The sequence below is a fragment of the Eptesicus fuscus genome, chromosome 19 (assembly GCF_027574615.1).
Source record: "Eptesicus fuscus isolate TK198812 chromosome 19, DD_ASM_mEF_20220401, whole genome shotgun sequence".
NCBI lineage: Eukaryota > Metazoa > Chordata > Mammalia > Chiroptera > Vespertilionidae > Eptesicus > Eptesicus fuscus.
This window is the reverse complement of record NC_072491.1, coordinates 53421152-53439081: the sequence shown is the minus strand read 5'-3', so window position 1 is coordinate 53439081 and position 17930 is coordinate 53421152. Positions and strand designations below refer to the sequence as shown.

General features: G+C 48.6%; 1 protein-coding gene across 1 annotated transcript in view; it reads left to right on the top strand.

The window, feature by feature from the left end:
• The window catches only part of CNGB3 (cyclic nucleotide gated channel subunit beta 3), a 67620-nt gene that overhangs the window by 13421 nt on the left and 36269 nt on the right, over positions 1-17930 (top strand). The window contains exons 5-9 of the mRNA XM_028137826.2: positions 2269-2333; positions 3195-3317; positions 8314-8455; positions 12432-12591; positions 15741-15838. Coding sequence (XP_027993627.2) covers positions 2269-2333; positions 3195-3317; positions 8314-8455; positions 12432-12591; positions 15741-15838 — 588 coding nt within the window. The remainder of the gene's footprint in view (positions 1-2268; positions 2334-3194; positions 3318-8313; positions 8456-12431; positions 12592-15740; positions 15839-17930) is intronic.

Below are 17930 nucleotides of genomic sequence, written 5' to 3'. Positions count from 1 at the left end.
AAGCTCGTTACAGAACAGTGTATAGAACAATACTAACTTTTGTAGAGCAGAAATTAAGTGAAAATATTCCATTTTTCTGAGTACATGTAAACAGTGGAAGGCTGCAAAAAAAATCTAGTGAAAATATTAGCAGGCGGGGATGGGAGGCAAGGGGGGAAAGGGGATAGACTGAGGCAAGACTCGTGAAGGGATGTACTTGCTACTGTTTGAATGTGTAAGTGCATTACCTGTTCCACAGATTCTAAGACATAAATATTTTATAACTCATAACTTCCTGGGGTAACTAACACAAATATGGGGAGAGTCTGGGTCTGGAATTTCGTGTAAATCATTAGCTGTAGCAAGAGGAGCTATTTCCAAAGACAGCCTCCTAAGAGGAAGGCCAGAGGTTGTGTAAATCTCGGTGGGCTTCGCACAGATGCTGGCACCAGCGCACAGCAGCCGTGGAGGACATGGGGCAGGGGGTTGGGAGGGTGGGGGGTTGTGCTTCGTTAACCTGGATATTCTTTACCTCGCTGGTTCTTCCAGTCGACTTCGTTGTAGTGGCGAGGAAAATGAGAGCTAGCGGGGTGAAACAGTCTGTCCCCAGTGCTGTGCTGAGTGGGGACCTGGGTTCCTCTCAGGCTTCCTGACCAGACTCCACCCTCCAGGCCCCCAGTCTCTCCAGTGGAGAGGGAAACAGCCTCAGGCCCTGGGGACAGCAGAGACAGCGCTAGATGGTGAAGGCCTGGCCAGGACTGCGGTCTAGGGGGGCAGACGCCTCACACCCAGCACTGGGGGCAGGCCATCCCTTTCTCTTCTCAGGTGAGAGTATCAGGAGGCTGCTGTTCAGAGATGACCAACTTTCAGACACTCGGGCCATGTGTGTGGGAGTTCGGCTGGCAGTGCAATAAAAGTGTGTAAAGTGCCAGTGCTTCCCACCCATCCCTGTGTCCCTAAGGGATCCAAAATCGGTCTGTATTCAAAAGCTTTTTTAATATAGGACATTCTGAACATCAGCATTGGTCTTTTTTCTGTAGCCCCATGATCCAGTCATTTCACATATAAGTGAGTCATTTTGATGCACAGTTCTCTGGGAAAATATGGTTTGTCTCCAGTTGAGAAACACTAAGAATATAAATTTTCACTTCAGTGATCACTTAAGCTAACATTTAAACCATGTCTTGGTGCAAACTTCTGTTAAGAGCACCATAAACAATTTACCACCGATTGGAATTACCTTAATATGAATGTTTGAGGGATTTTTCCTACTCAGCAATTCTGGGAAAACAAACCATTTGTGTATATTTCTAGTTAAAAAGTCATTACTATTATGTCTGTTTTTTAATTCCAAATGTTCTACTATAGTCAGATATACATTGGATGAAATTCTGAACTAAATAATCTTGGAACAACAAAATCCCTAATAGTCCCTCCTAGCTATAGGATCCTGTGATTCTCAGCACAGTAAATAATTAAATACATTAACTGGGAATGCACCCAACCCCTTCAAGAGACATGTTCTTTTATTGTCCCCATTTTACAGATGAGGAAACTGAGGCACAGAAATGTTAAGTGACTTTTCTAAGGTCACACAGTCAGCAAAGGGCAGAGGCAAAGTCTTACTCCTGCATTCCTCTGCCTCGGATAGGAAAGGAGGAGGTGGGCGAGGCAAGTGTGTAGGGCAGGTGAGTTGAGGTAGAAGTAGATGTAAGCAGGAAAGAACCCCAAGGGAAATAACCACTCTGTTTGGATTCAACCTGTGCAAACTCACTGTCTCTTTAAGCAATGTCATGAATTGCTAACTGATTCTACTGGACTTGAAATTTTGATGAAATTAAACACATTTAATGGAACTTGCTTAGGAGTAGTGCTAACCCTGAGCCTCAGGATCAGCATCTACTTATGACTTCAATGCGTTATCATCTTCCTCTTTCACGGATGTTCTGGGGAAGTGTGATTTTAATTCTTGTAAAATAGAGTTCTACTCTATGCTTTATAAAGAAACAGGAAAAATGCTTTTAAGCTTGATTTTCATTAGCATTAGGAATGAGACTAACTAGAGGGTGGAAGTCCAATAAGCCAGGAGCTGTGGAAGTTGGTTAGGCACTATGCTAAGTGACCCTAGAGGAAAATCCACTCAACAGACACTAGTTTGTTTGTTTTTAAGACATGTAGATGGGATTATTTTGAACGACAAAAAAAAAATGTGTGTCATATAGTTTTATTTAAATGGATGTCTTTAAGACTAACACACTTTGGGATTTCTTCTGCTTGTTTTATATATAGTACAGGTCATTCTTTGAATTTAATCATCGCCTGGAATCGATCATGGACAAAGCGTATATCTACAGGTAAGATGGAGTCAACAATAGACAGGGTGTATATCTACAGGTAAGATGGAGTCAACAATAGACAGGGTGTATATCTACAGGTAAGATGGAGTCAACCATGGACAGGGCGTATATCTACAGGTAAGATGGAGTCAACAATAGACAGGGTGTATATCTACAGGTAAGGCGAGCTCAGTGTTCGTTGGCTGGAAGAGAAGCAGGGGTACATTTCAGATGGAGGAATGTGACCTCCTGCAAAGAGGAGAGATCATCTCAGATTTTGGCCACATAATGTGTAAGGTTATATTCTAAAACAGACTTAAATATATTTTGAAGTGAGATGAGAGTATGGAAATCATACTGCCTAAAAGTGAGGGTGTAATTCACACCAGAGTCTGATAACTTTTTCTCAAATATGACTAAAAAAATAGGCTGAATTCCTGGCTTCCATCAGAACAGATAGAAATAATGGTGCTGGGTCACAGGCTCGGTCTCCTGCAGACAGTTCAGTCTCAGCCAAGTTTCATCTATTTGCTCCGCTGACGCTCCCGTGCAGGGAGACCTCCAGCCACAGTTAACCATAGCAGGAAGCCGGCGAGCCTTCCCGAGGTTAAGTCAGCGCAGCTATTTCATGGGACTCGAGGTGGACAGGTGACCCTGAGGCACATCTTTCAGGGAGCAGATCCATAGCATCTGCGGAAAGAGAGGGGGGGTTTTACTCTCTCAGTGCCCATCCAGACACCGCAGTCAGAGAGCGTGCCCTGGCTCCATCCTGTCACTGCCGCTAGGGAGTTAATGCCCAGATTTGGAGCAAGGAGACTGGGCAGCAATGGTCAGAAGAAGGAACTGCTAGCGCGAGTCCTGCTCTGCTGTCCTCCACAGGGTCGCTCGGACGGCGGGCTGCTTGCTGTTTGCTCTGCACGTGAATGCCTGCATCTACTACTGGGCTTCTGACCACCAAGGCATCGGAACCACCAGATGGGTGTACAATGGTGAAGGAAACATGTGAGTTTTCATTTTGAAGGAAACTTTTATTGCCTTCTAAACTTTCTGTTTCAGTGTAAGAGTCTTGTAAAGCCAGTGTTTTTGAAACTGTAAGTCACAACCCATCGTGGGCAGTGAAAATCTTTAATGGATATTTTCAGTGAAAGAAGGTCAAGTAGAGGAGGACAGAATAGGAAACATCAGAGTCTGTCATATCTAGTAGGGGTGTGTATGTGTGTGCATGTACGTGTGCATGTGTGCATATATGTGTATGCATGTGTGTGCACACACATGTGCATGTATGTGTGCGCATGTGCATATGCATCCTTTGCTGACCCAGGAAAAGCATTTCTTACACTGCATCATGATCAAACAAGTTTGGAAGCCTCTATCTCAGACAGCCGGACATCCCCCGAGGGGTCCCGGTTTGGAGAGGGTGCAGGCTGGCTGAAGGGACCCCTCCCCCCGCACGATTTCATGCACCAGGCCTCTAGTTATAAATAACTTATTTATATAGGAAACTGAGTAAGGTACCAACTCTAGTAAATATTGCCTAAAAGTGAGTGTGTAATTCATGCCAGAGCCTGGTAACTGGTTTTTGCAAATCAGCAAGCTAGTACAGAGCTGCACTGGAATTCCTTCTGTGGGCAAAGTGCGCTAACGTCGGACTTCTGATCCCAGCCGTAGCTCAGGCCAGATGTCCACAGGGGCCATCTCTAAAATTCAACAAGATCCATTACTTGTAATGTTTGCTGTTTGTGATTACTTGTTACATTTCTAGATAATTTATAATCACAACTGTTTTCAGTTATTGCAAAATTGTAAGAAGGATCGCAAAGTCTACCAGCTGTGTGTGTGTGCTGAGGCCGGAGCAGGTGGCGAGATGCCACCGGGGAACAGAAACAAGGACAGTGTCTTCATCCAGAGAAGGGACAATAGGATCAGAAAACTAAAAAACAGAATCAGTCAAAAAAGAATGGACCAAATTCATCAACCAAAAGAGATTGTCAATATCAGCCCAATAAGCTTTAAAACAAAAAAAATTTTAGGAAAATGAATGTCACCATATAACATAAAAGTTTCAATTCCCCATTAATATATCCCAATTCTAAATGGTATGCACTTAATAAAATACTTACAATAAATCAGAGAAACTCGTATAGCAAAAATGAATACAAGGAAGAAAATTAGCAAATACACCATCAAAGTGTGGATGGCTGCAGGTGACTGTTGATTGGTCTAGAACAAGAACAGTTAGTGAGGACAGAAAACGTGAGAACCCAGCTAACAGGTTGGACTTAGTGGCTATAAACAGAACCTTGCACCGAATAATTAGAAACCACCTGTTCCTCTTAATCACTCACAGAAAAATTATAAAAAGTGATCCCTTCCCAGGCCAGAAGCAGGTTTCACACACTTCCCAGCAGTGGTTCCTCCCTGCCCCTCCGCTGAAGGTAAGCATTGCCTTTCCCCCCAGGCGCCGACACTGCTCGTGCAGCCAGGAGACTCCCACTCAGAACCAAAGCTCCCACATCCAGGTACCTCCAGGGACATGGGTTGCCGTCCTATGAAGAAATGCCTGTAGCAGCAGCATGTTCACATATATAGGACGATCTGCCTGGGGCCCTGATTAGCATGGCCTGCTCCTGTGTTGCTTTGTGCGCTTTGGCCTTGTAAGCCTGTGTGGTTTCTGATGACCCCTAAATGGAAGGGCGCTCCCGAGGCCACTGGACTTGTAAACGTTGCCCTGGCGAGGACCAGGCGGCAGACTGCGGGACCTAAGTCGGGCGCTGGGAACATTTAAAATAGAATCAAGTTTACTGCTGTCCCGTGAATCCTCACCAGACTGACACTGCGCTTCAAGGGAGACAAGAAGCCCTTCCATTTGTAGGGTTAGAGGGCACCCTCCCTTAGAAAGCTGAGGGGCAAGGACCGGGCTTAGCCAGGGAAAGCATAGCCAGGTAAGTTACCTGGTTCCCGTGAATACTCCCGGTCGACCTTTGGCCATATATTTACTTCTTTTCTGACATAAACTCCCCAATAGGCCCAAACCTCTCCGCGAACCCCAAGCCCCAATGCTAGCACACGGGTCTTCACAGGAAAGGGGGAGCGCCGGGCTGCCCTGGGAACCGGCAGAGGACCTGAGGAAGGGTTGCTGCTCGGGGCTGGGGAAGCCGAGGTTAACACCCCATCTCCCACAGGAGATGCAGGCCCAGGTCCGTGAGGGCGTCTCCTTGGAGTCCCCTAGATACTCAGCTCAGACCCTGGTCAAAGCTCAGAAGACCAGCCTTTACCCAGACACGTGGCACCTTCAGATGTAATCAGACCACCAGGCCACCGAGTTCCGTGGAGCAGAGGGAGTCGGAAGGCGCTGGGTCATTACGCTAATCCTAGAAAACCTATAAGATACCACCTAATTAAATTACAAATCTTACCTTTGGTTGTTCATGTCTGAATATAAGACATGACAGAAAAGAATCCCCAAACAAACCTGGAGCGTCAGGGCAGAAAACCTCACACACACACAATAGTGTAAGCCAGCGCCTGAGCTCCACAGGGGCGTGATACTGAACATGGAAAACAAGAAAACAAGAGAGGAATTAACATGCTAGTCCCTGCTCGCACCGGGTGGCAGAGGAGGGCATGGGAGTCCCAACCCCTGTCGGAGCGGGTCACACAGGGAGCGGAGCCGGCCCTCCCCACTGCTGGGCAGTACTGGCTTCAGTGGACACAGACCAGAGGGTGGTGAGGGCCTGGGGTGGGGGTGGGGTGGGCTAGTAGAGGTCGATGTGGGGGAGAGGAGACATATGTAATACTTTCAACAATAAAGATTTAAAAATAAAAATAAGGTTCCTTATTTTAAAAAGACACATAGGTGCAGGTAACAAGAAATGATAAATTTGAAAGTTAAAACACAATCCATAAAATCCATTCCAGACTTCTCCAAGGTGGTTCTCTTTAACACCCAAGTTCACTGTGATAGTACGAAGGCCAAGGAAGCTGCTGGAAGAAAGTGCAGTGATGGCATCTTCATCCTCTTGGCAGAGTGGTTTCCAACCTACCAATGAGCTCATTGCCTTTCTCTTCCTATATCTGCCAAGAAAAAAGAAAAAAAAGCACAACTCATGTCCTTCAAAAGGTATTGAATTTCAAAATGAGTGATTTCTTTCTAGATCTGATGAAAATTCCAAGTTTCGCCCTGGCCAGGTAGCTCAGTTAGAGCATCATCCCGATATGCCAAGGGTGCAGGCTCAATCCTGAGTCAGGGCACATTCAAGAAGCAACCAATGAATGCATGAATCAAGGGAATAACAAATCGATCTTCCTCTCTCTCCCTTCCTCCTCTCTCTCTCTAAAAATCAATCAATAAAAATGGAATTAAATTTAAAGCCTTCAAAAAAATTTTTAAAAGAACATTCCAAGCTTATAATCATGGCGTGGTCCTTCCAGTGACCAGCCTCATCCAGGAACCCGCCCAGAGTCACCTCCTTAGGACAAAGAAATACCCCTGTCGCCCAGGAAACCACAGGTGTCAGGAGCTCTGAACCAGGAGCCGGGCAGAGACCAGTCTGTGTCTGCTGGTACCTCCCAGCGCTCCAAGCAGACAGTGCAGAACAGAGGACCGCGCAAGGCACAGAATCCAGGCCCATACACCTGGCCTCAGTCAAGTCTTTCCAGCTCTCCCCAGCCACCCCTCCCCTCCCGAGGGCCCAGTCCTCACGGGCACAGAGGACCCGTCTCTGCTGGGCCTGGCACGAGTTCCTGAGCCACAGAGTATGAGCCTAACAAGATAGTTGTTGGTTTATAGCATCAAATTTTGGAGTGATTTGTTTTGCAGCAAGAGATAAGAGGAATCGCTTAGTAGACACCCTCCCTGGGTTTGTTGAGTCATTTCACAAGGTTTATCAATAGGTGACATTAGCCCCAGCTGGAGTGGCTCAGTTGGTTGGGTGTCCTTTGTGCACTAAAAGGTTCAATTCCTGCTCAGGGCACTTGCCCAGGTTTCAGGCTAGATCCCTGGAAGGGGGCATGCACGAGGCAGCTGATCCATGTTTCTCTCTCTCTCTCTCTCTCTCTCTCTCTCTCTCTCTCTCTCAAGATCAATTTAAAAAAATTTTTTTTCTGTTAATCCTCACCCGATGATATTTTTCCTATTGATTTTTTGTGAAATTACAAGGGAGGGAGCGGGGGAGAGAGAGCGAGAGAGAGAGATACACACACATCAATTGGTTTCTTCCCACAGGTGCCCAGGCCAGGGATCAAACCTGCAACCGAAGTACATGCCTTTGACCAAGAATCTAACCCAAGACCCTTTGTTCCATGGGCTGACACACTAGCCACTGAGCAAAATTGGCCAGGGCAAAATATCTATATATATAAAAGGCTAAGTGACCGTCTGACCATCCAACCAGTAGCTATGACATGCACTGACCACAAGGGGACAGATGTTCAATGCAGGAGCTGCCAAGCTGTGGTAACTTGGCAGCGGCGGTTCTCAAGTGACGCACCCCGACACCTAAGAGGAGGGAGCCTGATTCCAGGGTGCGTCACCTGAGAACCACCCTCTCACAATCAGGACCCCTCGGGGGATGTTGGAGAGCCAGTTTCAGCCTGATCCCCACAGGCCAGGCTGAGGGACCCCACCTGCTGGAGGGACCCCCACTCACTCCGCAGATGCCCTTTGAGCTACACTGCCACCCCAGGTGCGGCCAGCTGGCCAGGGAGGGACTACGGGAGGTTGGCTCCATGGTGTGTCTGGCCCATCTCACCCAGTCCTGCCCCACCAACCACCTTCTAATTAATTTCCTTTCAATGTGCATGAATTTGTGCACTGGGGCACTCATTTAAAATAATAAGAAGTTGACATTAGAACACGTGGTGCTTCCCAATGCTGCTGTGGAAAGAAATCTTGATCAGGAGGATGTGTGTTATAATGTGGTGGTGATCTATGTTCCCAAGCACAGTGATATTTTAATGTTAGAGTAGAAAGCAAAATGTATATTTTCTCTTTTCTCAGGTATCTGAGATGTTATTACTGGGCAGTCCGAAGTTTGATTACCATTGGGGGTCTTCCAGAACCACAAACTTTATTCGAAATTGTGTTTCAGCTGCTGAACTTCTTCTTGGGAGTTTTCGTGTTCTCCAGCTTGATTGGTCAGGTCAGTCAAGATGAGAAAACTAGGTACATGATGCTGTCACTTTGGGAAAGCGAGTGCACCTCTGTCAACTTCACAGGAAAAATCCGAATCTGTGTGGTGCTCTTTTCAAACTAACTCTCATCTACGTTAGTGAATTAGAAGAGGATGTGATGGGCCTTTCTGTTTTCAAAGCATCTAGTCTACTGGGGACCTGTGCGCACAGAACATTGGGTTAGACTCACAGAAAAAGGCACGTTTCTAAAGTAACTTCCTACCTGGAGCTTCCCCAAAACCTTTTACTTAAACATCAAGTATTGCCATAGACCCCAGGCTAGCCTGGCCGGCGTGGCTTGGTGTTGAGGGTTGACCTATGAACCAGGAGGTCACAGTTCGATTCCAGGTGAGGGCATGTGCCCGGGTTGCAGGCTGGATCCCCAGTAGAAGGCATGCAGGAGGCAGTCAATCAATGATTCTCTCTCATCATTGATGCTTGTCTCTCTCTTTCCCTCTCCCTTCCTTTCTCTCTCAAATCAATAGAAGTATATATTTTTAAAAAACGGGACAGCTAAAATCCACTTCAGATGTCATATAATGGGGAGGTCAGCAAATGTCACCCAAATTAATTTAATTAAGAAACCACCAGTTCATCAGTGTTCATTGTGGCAGCTCCTGTCTTCGTTTTCAAGGAGCCACAGTCTCAAAAGAAAGCAAAGCAGATGCATAACTAACTATTGCAAAAGACAGAGCCCAATATCTTCGCGGATTCCCAGATTCACAAGAAATGAAAAGCTCAACAGCAGAGCATCTGCAGAAGTTACACCGCTCTTAAAGTACTTTACACTGCACATTTGAGAGTAAAAAGCCATGTTGAGATCTGTGTGCTGGGTAGAGTCAGAGAAAATCAGAGTGATATTCCTGCTAGATAAACAATCGTTCCCGCTCACCACACTCACCGTGGTGTGAATAAAACCTGTGCTGTAACAAAACTTAGCAATAAGCACTACTCTTTATAACACCTGAAGCTGACCACCCATAGTCAACACTAACTCCTACCTCCATGAGTGGCAAGGACTTGCCCTCTTTAAAGCCAGAGGGGAGTTGGAAAACTCTTGTGTTCACTCAGAAAGGGGGTGCTTCCCAGGAGGTTTCTTGGAGAATTCGTTGAAACATCTTCTTAAAAAGCAGGTAAGATTCGGTACTTACAGGCGGGTGGCTTCATTCTCTGATGGGCAGTGACGAGCACAGGCTGTGTTTGGGGAAGTAGAACAGGTACCAGAGGCTGGAGGGAGGGACACTTGTAACTAAGGTTAGAGGTGTGTGTAGGGATGAGCTGGTTTAGGGGCTCTGAATGTTTAGTCAGAGATGTTGACTTTATCCTAAAAGCAATGGGAAGTTGGCCAGGGGAGGACTTTGAAGAAGAGATTCAAGAAAGATTAACCAAAATATAATATAAATTGGAGGGGTGGTGCTTTTTAAAATGTAGGTTTTATTATTACTTAGGTATGGTGAGGCCAACAGACCAGGAAGCAATTGGCATCAAAATATAGTTTGTTTTACAAACAGATCCAAGAGGACAGGTCACACAGGTGGCCACGGGAGGCAGGGCCAGGGCGGGAGCAGGTAAGTGGGGTTAGGACTCAGGTGATGCTGTGGCTCTGGCGAGTGGGGCTGTCTCTAGTGGTCTGGCCCCGCCCTAGGGTGAGGAAGGCAAGCAAAGAGTGACAGGGATGCGAGCGCCCAGGAAGGAAGGCTCCACGCTGGTCAGTCTGCATCTGGAAGGCACACCCCGGATAGTTTTTTGCCGACTCCAGGAATTAGCTAGCTCTGGAAGGGGTGATCCCATGTATCAAAGCATCAAAATACAGAAAATAAAATGCATGGTTAATGCAATTACATGGGAATAGGCCAACTCCAGCCTGAGTCTGGTAACAGAGAGGAGAGAGGCTGTGAAGCAACCCTACTTAGGAAACATTCAGGTTTGAGAAGACGAACACCAAGCAGTTAACAACTGTGAGTATGAAACAGAATCTTAGTGGCTGGGAGATTGCGTTAACGATGATTGGAACGCGCAGGTAGGTTTCGAGAGAAGTACAATTCAAATTCACATGAGTAATGTATACAGTCGTAAGCTGCAGCCCTGTGACATACTATTGGTACTAATAGCAGAACCCAGCATGAACTCAGCACTCTCTATGTCCAAGGCAATGTTTATAAGATTCAACACCGTCTGGCTCCAGATCAGTATTCTTGCTACTCAGATGTGGTCCTCAACCAGCAGCAGAGTCTCCTGGGAAAGTCAGATTCAGGCCGGGCGCAGGCCAAGACTTAAGGAGCTGACGTCTTCACTCTGACAAGATCTTCAGGTGGTTCCGTGCACTGGAGGTTGGAGAAGCGGTGCTTACACCCACCCCACCTGCCTTTTGTTGACTGAGGTTCTGACAGGAACAGGGAGAAATGCCACGCTACTGGAAATGCAGAACCGGAGCCCAAGGGCAAGATGAGGCGGGAGGTGGAGGCTGTGCCTTGAACTCTCAGAGTAAGCAAAGGTGATGAGGAGAGTGGCTGGACATACACCTCAGAGGGTCTGGACAAAGCACGGCTCGTCCAAGACCCCACCTAGACCCAAGGACTGCATGGGGACCTGCACCTCACGGTCCACTGCAGGACTCTATCCTTCAACCCGCCTAGAGACCCACCCTCTCCCCCTCAGGCCTCACACCCTCCCTAACCTGGACACACATGGATCCGCGTCCACCTCGGCTCCTGCACCAACAAACCCAGTGCATGAACCACTCAGATGCCTGTCACTGCCAGTGCTGGGCCTTCAGCACGGCTCAGTAATGCTTTTAATGGAAGGTGGTTCCCAATTTAACACTCTATTAAATTCCCCAGCCCAGCCTCGATGACTCGGTCATGTTCCCCATTTGTCAAGAGCAGCTTGGAGAAAGGAGTGGTGGATTGAGGTCGCTGTGGAAGTCAGAGGCCAAGGCGCAGGTGTCCAGTTGACCACCTGCACAGCTGCTCAGACGCTGACAAGTACAAGGGCCTAAGAATTCCTTTTTTTTTAAATATATTTTTATTGATTTCAGAGAGGAAGGGAGAGGGAGAGAGAGCTAGAAACATCAATTATGAGAGGGAATCATGGATCGGCTGCCTCCTGCACACTCCCTGCTGGGGATGGAGCCCGCAACCCTGGCATGTGCCCTTGAACCTGGGAATTGAACCTGGGGCCCTTCAGTCCGCAGGCCGATGCGTATCCACTGAGCCAAACCGGCTAGGGCTACCTATAAATTCTGAAATGGAATCCAAGGAAGGCGTCCCAGGAACAGCGCCTTTGAGCCAGACCTCAGGGAGCGAGCCATTTCTCCTTAAGCAGGAAAGGCTCAGCTGCGAGAAGGAATGAGCCCGGCCAGTGAGGGTGGAAGTGGGGCCCCTCTTTCGCCCTGGCCAAGCCCACCATCAGAGCAAGTTTACGGCCCCTCGCTTCCCTCTGAGAGAGGCCCAGCTGCAGGTCTCTGTGACGAGCCCGAGCCTTAAAGGTCAGCTTCCGCCCGGCAGCTTCCCCGCTGCAGCCCCCCATCCCAGCAGTGAAGCTGGCCGCGTGCCCACGGCCCTGGAGCAGGTGAGGCCCGGGAAAGCCAAGGCTGGGGCCCCGACCCGGTCGCGGGAAATCGAAGAGGGGATTGCAGGCGAGACCCCCACACTAGCCAGGCCGCCCGGTGACGCCGGCTTTGCTTGCACACTCCTGGCTGCGCACGGCAGGGTGCTTTTTAATCACCAGCCTCCTGGCGGTAGTGCACTTGCGGACTGTGCAGCCGCGCCCTTTGCGTGACGGGTTGTGCTCCGCCCGCGGGAGAAAGACAGGCCTCGCTGTCGTCCTTGGGGTGAGAATCTGCAGTATTTCATGTCAGCGGTAGAAGCCGGACCAGAACCGGGGCTAAAAGTCCAGAGGCCAGAGAACTGGGTGCGGGGCAGGCTGAGCGGGCTCTGCTTTCAGATGCGTGACGTCATCGGGGCCGCCACGGCCGCTCAGAACAACTTCCGGGCCAGCCTGGATCGCACCGTCACCTACATGAACTCCTACTCCATTCCCAGGCCGGTGCAGGCCCGCGTCCGGGCCTGGTACGAGTACACGTGGGACGCTCAGAGGATGCTGGGTAAGCGGGGGCCCTCCGGGAGGATGCTGGGTGAGCGGGTCCTCCGAGAGGATGCTGGGTGAGCGGGGCCCTCCGGGAGGATGCTGGGTGAGCGGGCCCTCTAAGAGGATGCTGGGTAAGCAGGGGCCTCCGAGAGGATGCTGGGTAAGCGGGCCCTCCGGGAGGATGCTGGGTGAGCGGGCCCTCTAAGAGGATGCTGGGTAAGCAGGGGCCTCCGAGAGGATGCTGGGTAAGCGGGCCCTCCGAGAGGATGCTGGGTGAGCGGGGCCCTCCAGGAGGATGCTGGGGGAGCAGGGCAAGTTCCTACATCCCCCACCGTGTCCTCTGACCTGTGACGGACGTTCAGGGGGCCGAGGGGAAACCCACTGGCTTTGAGCAGGAGGTTGGAAACAGCTAAGTGAGCTCTAAGGTATCACTGATAGACCAGGGGCTTTGTTTGTTTCTTTTTTCTTAACTACCCAGCCCCAACTTACTCGTTCTGCAAATCCCGGAAGAGAAACACTGGTTTTATTCCGCAGCTGCCGGGGACAGGTGCTACCCGCATTGCCTCATAGAATTTGGGAAATTGGGTGTCTTCAACCCCTCTTAGGACACAAGGGAATGGGGGCCCCAACTGAAAACTTTGGGGCTCAAACAGCCAGCAGGGCTCCCTCCGTGGTCTCTGAGGACCTGGGCCATCACTGCCTCCTCCGAGCGCAGCACTCAAACCAGCTCCAGGTAGCGGCGCAGGGCACCGCCTTCCAGACACCCTCAGGAGGTCCTGGGGAGTGTAGCCGGCATGCTGCGGTCACAGTACTGTGTATTAGATGACATAAAGCAAAGAGGATGTGCTCGTTCACAGTAATCAGATTCAACTCTTAGTTTGTCCCTTCCCATATAAAAAGGGAATTAGTGCCACTGAGAAGCAAAACAAGTGTTCAAGCGCAAATCACGCTGCGATTCTCCATCACAAAGGTTCTTGAGAGCAGGTGGGAACTGCTGGTTTAGAGTAGGACATGTCTCTACCTTTCTGCCTCTCTGCCCGCAGAGCCTCTTCCTGAAGCTCAAGGCCAAGACCACACCCTCTCCCTGGAGGAAGTATGGGTTGCCGGCAGCTCCCTCCTCTTCTTGGGGACACCGCTCCCGCCTAGGCTAGGGGAACGGGACACAGCCCTCCCCAAACAAGGGGTTATGCTTTATAGAAGAGGTCTCCATATTTAGAACCAACATTGGAAGCAATATCCTATCTAATAATAGACAAATATGCAAATTGACCATACCTCTGACACACCTACAAGCCACGCTCACAAGCCACGCCCACCATCCAATCAGAGTGGGTATGCAAATTAACCCAAACCAAGATGGCTACAGCCACAGAGAGCAAGGTTTCCCAGGTAACAGAGCAAGCCAAGCTTTCTGCCTGCCCTGGCCAGGCCTAAGCCTCCACTCAAAGCTACAAAGTTTCAATTATAGAAGGTAAACAAATTCAAACAAATGGCGGCAGAATGGAGCTTGAGAGAGCAGGCCAGCGTTGCCGCCGGCAACAGGGGAAGCAAAGCTTTTCGCACACCCTGGCCGGGCCCACCCGCTTAAGGCAACAAAGTTTCAATTATAACCCCAACACAAATGGCTGCCGGCCTCGGAGGGAGCCCCAGGCTTGGCTCCGCTCCAGGCTACAAAGTTTCAATTGTAGAAGGAAAATTAATTCCAGATACCAGGGCCTCTGCTTGGGTTGCCAGGGGGCATGGCCAGCCTGCAAACCACCACAGGCCCCTTCTCTCAGGCCGCCCCACACCCCAAGGGAACCCCCACCTGATCCGGGACGCCCTTCAGGGCAAACCAGCTGGCCCCCAACCCTGTACCAGGCCTCTATCCTATCTAATAAAAGAGTAATGTGCAGCTTGATCATCACTGCAACACACAATATCTGCCCCCATGTGGTCAAAGATCCTGTCCCCATTGTGGACACAAGATGGCCACCACAAGATGGCCAGCAGGAGAGGGCAGTTGGGAGGCACCCGGCCTGCAAGGGAGGGCAGTTGAGAGGGACCAGGCTTGCAAGGGAGGGCAGTTGGAGGTGATCAGCCCTGCAGGAGAGGGCAGTTAGGGGTGACCAGGCTGGCAGAGGAGGGAAGTTGGGGGCAAACAGGCTGGCAGCAGAGTGGTTAGGGGTGATCAGGCTGGCAGGCAGAAGCGGTTAGGGGCAATCAGGAAGGCAGGCAGGCAAGCAGTTGGGAGCCAGGAGTCCTGGATTGTGAGAGGGATGTCCGACTGCCCGTTTAGGCCCGATCCTAGGGATCGGGCCTAAACGGGCAGTCGGACATCCCTTGAAGGGTCCCAGATTGGAGAGGGTACAGGCTGGGCTGAGGGACAACCCCCCTCCATGCACGAATTTCGTGCACCGGGCCTCTAGTAAGGATATAATACAGTGATTCTTCTAAATGGTCATAAGAAAACATCAAAAACGATGACTCTCAGAAACTGGTAGCATACTAGACACTAAGAATGGGTGGTTTTGTTTATGGAACATTCTATCAGCCCATCATTTCATTCACAGGTAGGAACCCGTCTGTACATCCACATTTTTCACCGAGTGGATAACAAGTGAACAGCAGTAACTGGAATTCACTCGGCACATTTCTTCTTTAGGTCCCATTCCCGGCGGGGCCACCCCATGCATGGCCGAGCCAGTCTCTGAGCATTGTTCTGTCTCTTTCCTCTTTCTGCAAAGCAGGGATGAGAGCTTACTCTTAGGGTTTCCACAGGGTCACATGAGGAGGACAGAGCTCTGAGCCTTCAGACGCGTAGAGGCTGCCATCACCCACCCACCCCTGTGCTGCCTGAGATCCTCAGGTTCAGAAGACAGGAACTAGACTGTCCCACCCCTGCCTGTCTGTCACTAGCCCTGGTCCCGCGGCCACTAAACTGCATTTAAAGTTTCAGCAAACAGGTTCTGGCTGGTTCAGAGCTGTTACGTTGTCCACAGTTAAGGTCATGGTGCCGCTGGGCTGGGCAGTGTGGCCAGTAGGCATCATGAGCATAGAATTTGATGCCACTCTCTACTTAGGGAAAGAGTTGGCATTTTGTTCAGTTTTGTTTTCCCTCATACTTGAGTGATGTTTTCCATTAACTATTCTGCCCTGTGGGTGGATGTGTTTACCTTTACCAAGATGAGTCGGACCTGCTCGAGGCCCTGCCCGCCGCCATGCAGTCAGCCCTCGCCGTGGACATGAACTTCAGCATTCTCAGCAACATCGACCTGTTCAAGGCAAGTGTTTCGCGATGGGTAGAAAGACACCATCACTGTTTCTCTGTCAAGTCTAAGCTCTTGCTGTACACACTATTTATGGTTTTCTCCCTGCATTTTAACAAAATCAAAATGATCTGGAGAATTTATGTGGAACTAGAGTCAAAGAAGCGCTGGGTCTCCCCTCAGCAAACACCTTATTCTTTGGAAGCCTCTCTCTCCGGAGGGGCCAAAGAGAAAGACTTCCTCAGGCTCTTCCTGCGTTCATTTACGTATCCTCAGACCCTGCCCTCTGTCTGCTCTATCCTCCCTCCTTCCCTCATATTGTTGGATGTGTGTGTGGGCGTCCCCGGACATGTGGCCCAGACTTCCTCTGGAGGGCCTGACAATCAGAGAGCCCTGCCTACCCTTGTCTCCTGTTACAGATGCTCTGGAGAGAAACTTTTTAGATGCCCAATTCTAATTTAGAGGCTATAAAAAATGCGTAACAAAGTTTTAACTTTTTGAATGTCTTTCATTTTAGCGCCCCCTTTACCTTGATATATTTTATTTTTTAATTTATTTTATCATTGAGAGAATTACAGATGTTCCTCATTTTCCGCCCTTTGCCCCCTCCACCCAGCTCCCACCTCATCCCAGGCCTTCACCTGTCTATTGTCTGTGTCCATGGGCTATGACTAATTTGTACTTCTAAATCCCTTCACCTTTTTCACCCATCCCCCCCACATCCCTCCCATTTGGCAACTGTCAAAAATGTAGTCTGTTTCTGTTCTCCTTGTTCATTTATTTTGAATTTTAGATTCAATTGTTGATAGATATGTATTTACTGCCATTTTATTATTCCTATTCTTGATATTTTTTTTTTCTCTCCTTATTCTTAAAGAAGATCCTTTAATATTTTATGGAATACTGGTTTGGTGGTGATGAACTCCTTTAGCTTATCCTTTTCTGGGAAGCTCTTTATCTGACCCTCAATTCTAAATGAGAGCTTTGCTGGGTAAAATAATCTTGGTTGTAGGTTCTTGCTTTTCATCACTTTGAATATTTCTTGCCACTCCCTTCTGGCCTGCAAAGTTTCTGTTGAGAAATCAGATGACAGTTATATTGGTGCTCCCTTGTAGGTAATTAACTGCTTTTCCCTTGCTGCTTTTAAGATTCACTCTTCGTCTTTAACCTTTGACATTTTAATTATCATGTGTCTTGGTGTAGGCTTCTTTGGATTTATCTTGTTTGGGACTCTCTGTGCTTCCTGGACTTGTATATCTATTTCTTTCACTCGGTAAGGGAAGTTTTCTGTCATTATTTTTTCAAATAGGTTTTCCGTTCCTTGCTCCAACTCTTCTCCTTCCAACACACCCATGGATGCAAATGTTGGTATGCTTCAAGTTGTCCCAGAGGCTCCTTACACGATCTTAATTTTTTTATTCTTTTTTCTTTTTGCTCTTCTGATGGGTGTTTTCTGCTTCCTCATATTCCAAATTCTTTATTTGATTCTTGGAATCCTCTACTGTTGATTCCCTATAAATTATTCTTTATTTCACTTAGCATAGTCTTTATTTCTGACTGATTCTCTTTTATTTATTCTCACTAAGTTCCTTGAATTTCCTCACTAAGATCCTTGAAGTTCTCACTAAGTTTCTTAAGTTCTCAGTGACTTCCTTGAGCAACTTTGTAACCATTGTTTTGAACTCTGTATCTGGTAGTTTTCTTGCTTCCATTTCATTTAGTTATTTTTCTGGAGATTCTCCAGAAAACATGTCATTTGTGACCTATTTCTTTGTCTCCACATTGTGGCTGCTTTCCTGTGTTTGTTTCTATATAGTAGGTCGATCTGCTAAGTCTCCCAAACTAGGTGGAGTGGCCTAGTGTAGTAGGTGTCCTGGAAGGCTCAGTGGTTCAGCCTCCCAAGTCACCTGAGCAGGGCATTCCAGGTGCACCCCAGTGTGAGCTGTGTGCACTGTCCTATTGTAGTTGAGCCTTGATTTATGTTGGTGTCACTGGGAGGAATTGAACCCACAGGCCAATCAGTAGCAAGGATCAGCTGCACTAAAGCAGAAGAGCTTCTGTGTAGGAGCCAACCCTATGGAGCAGGCCTTGTTACAGTGGGGACTTT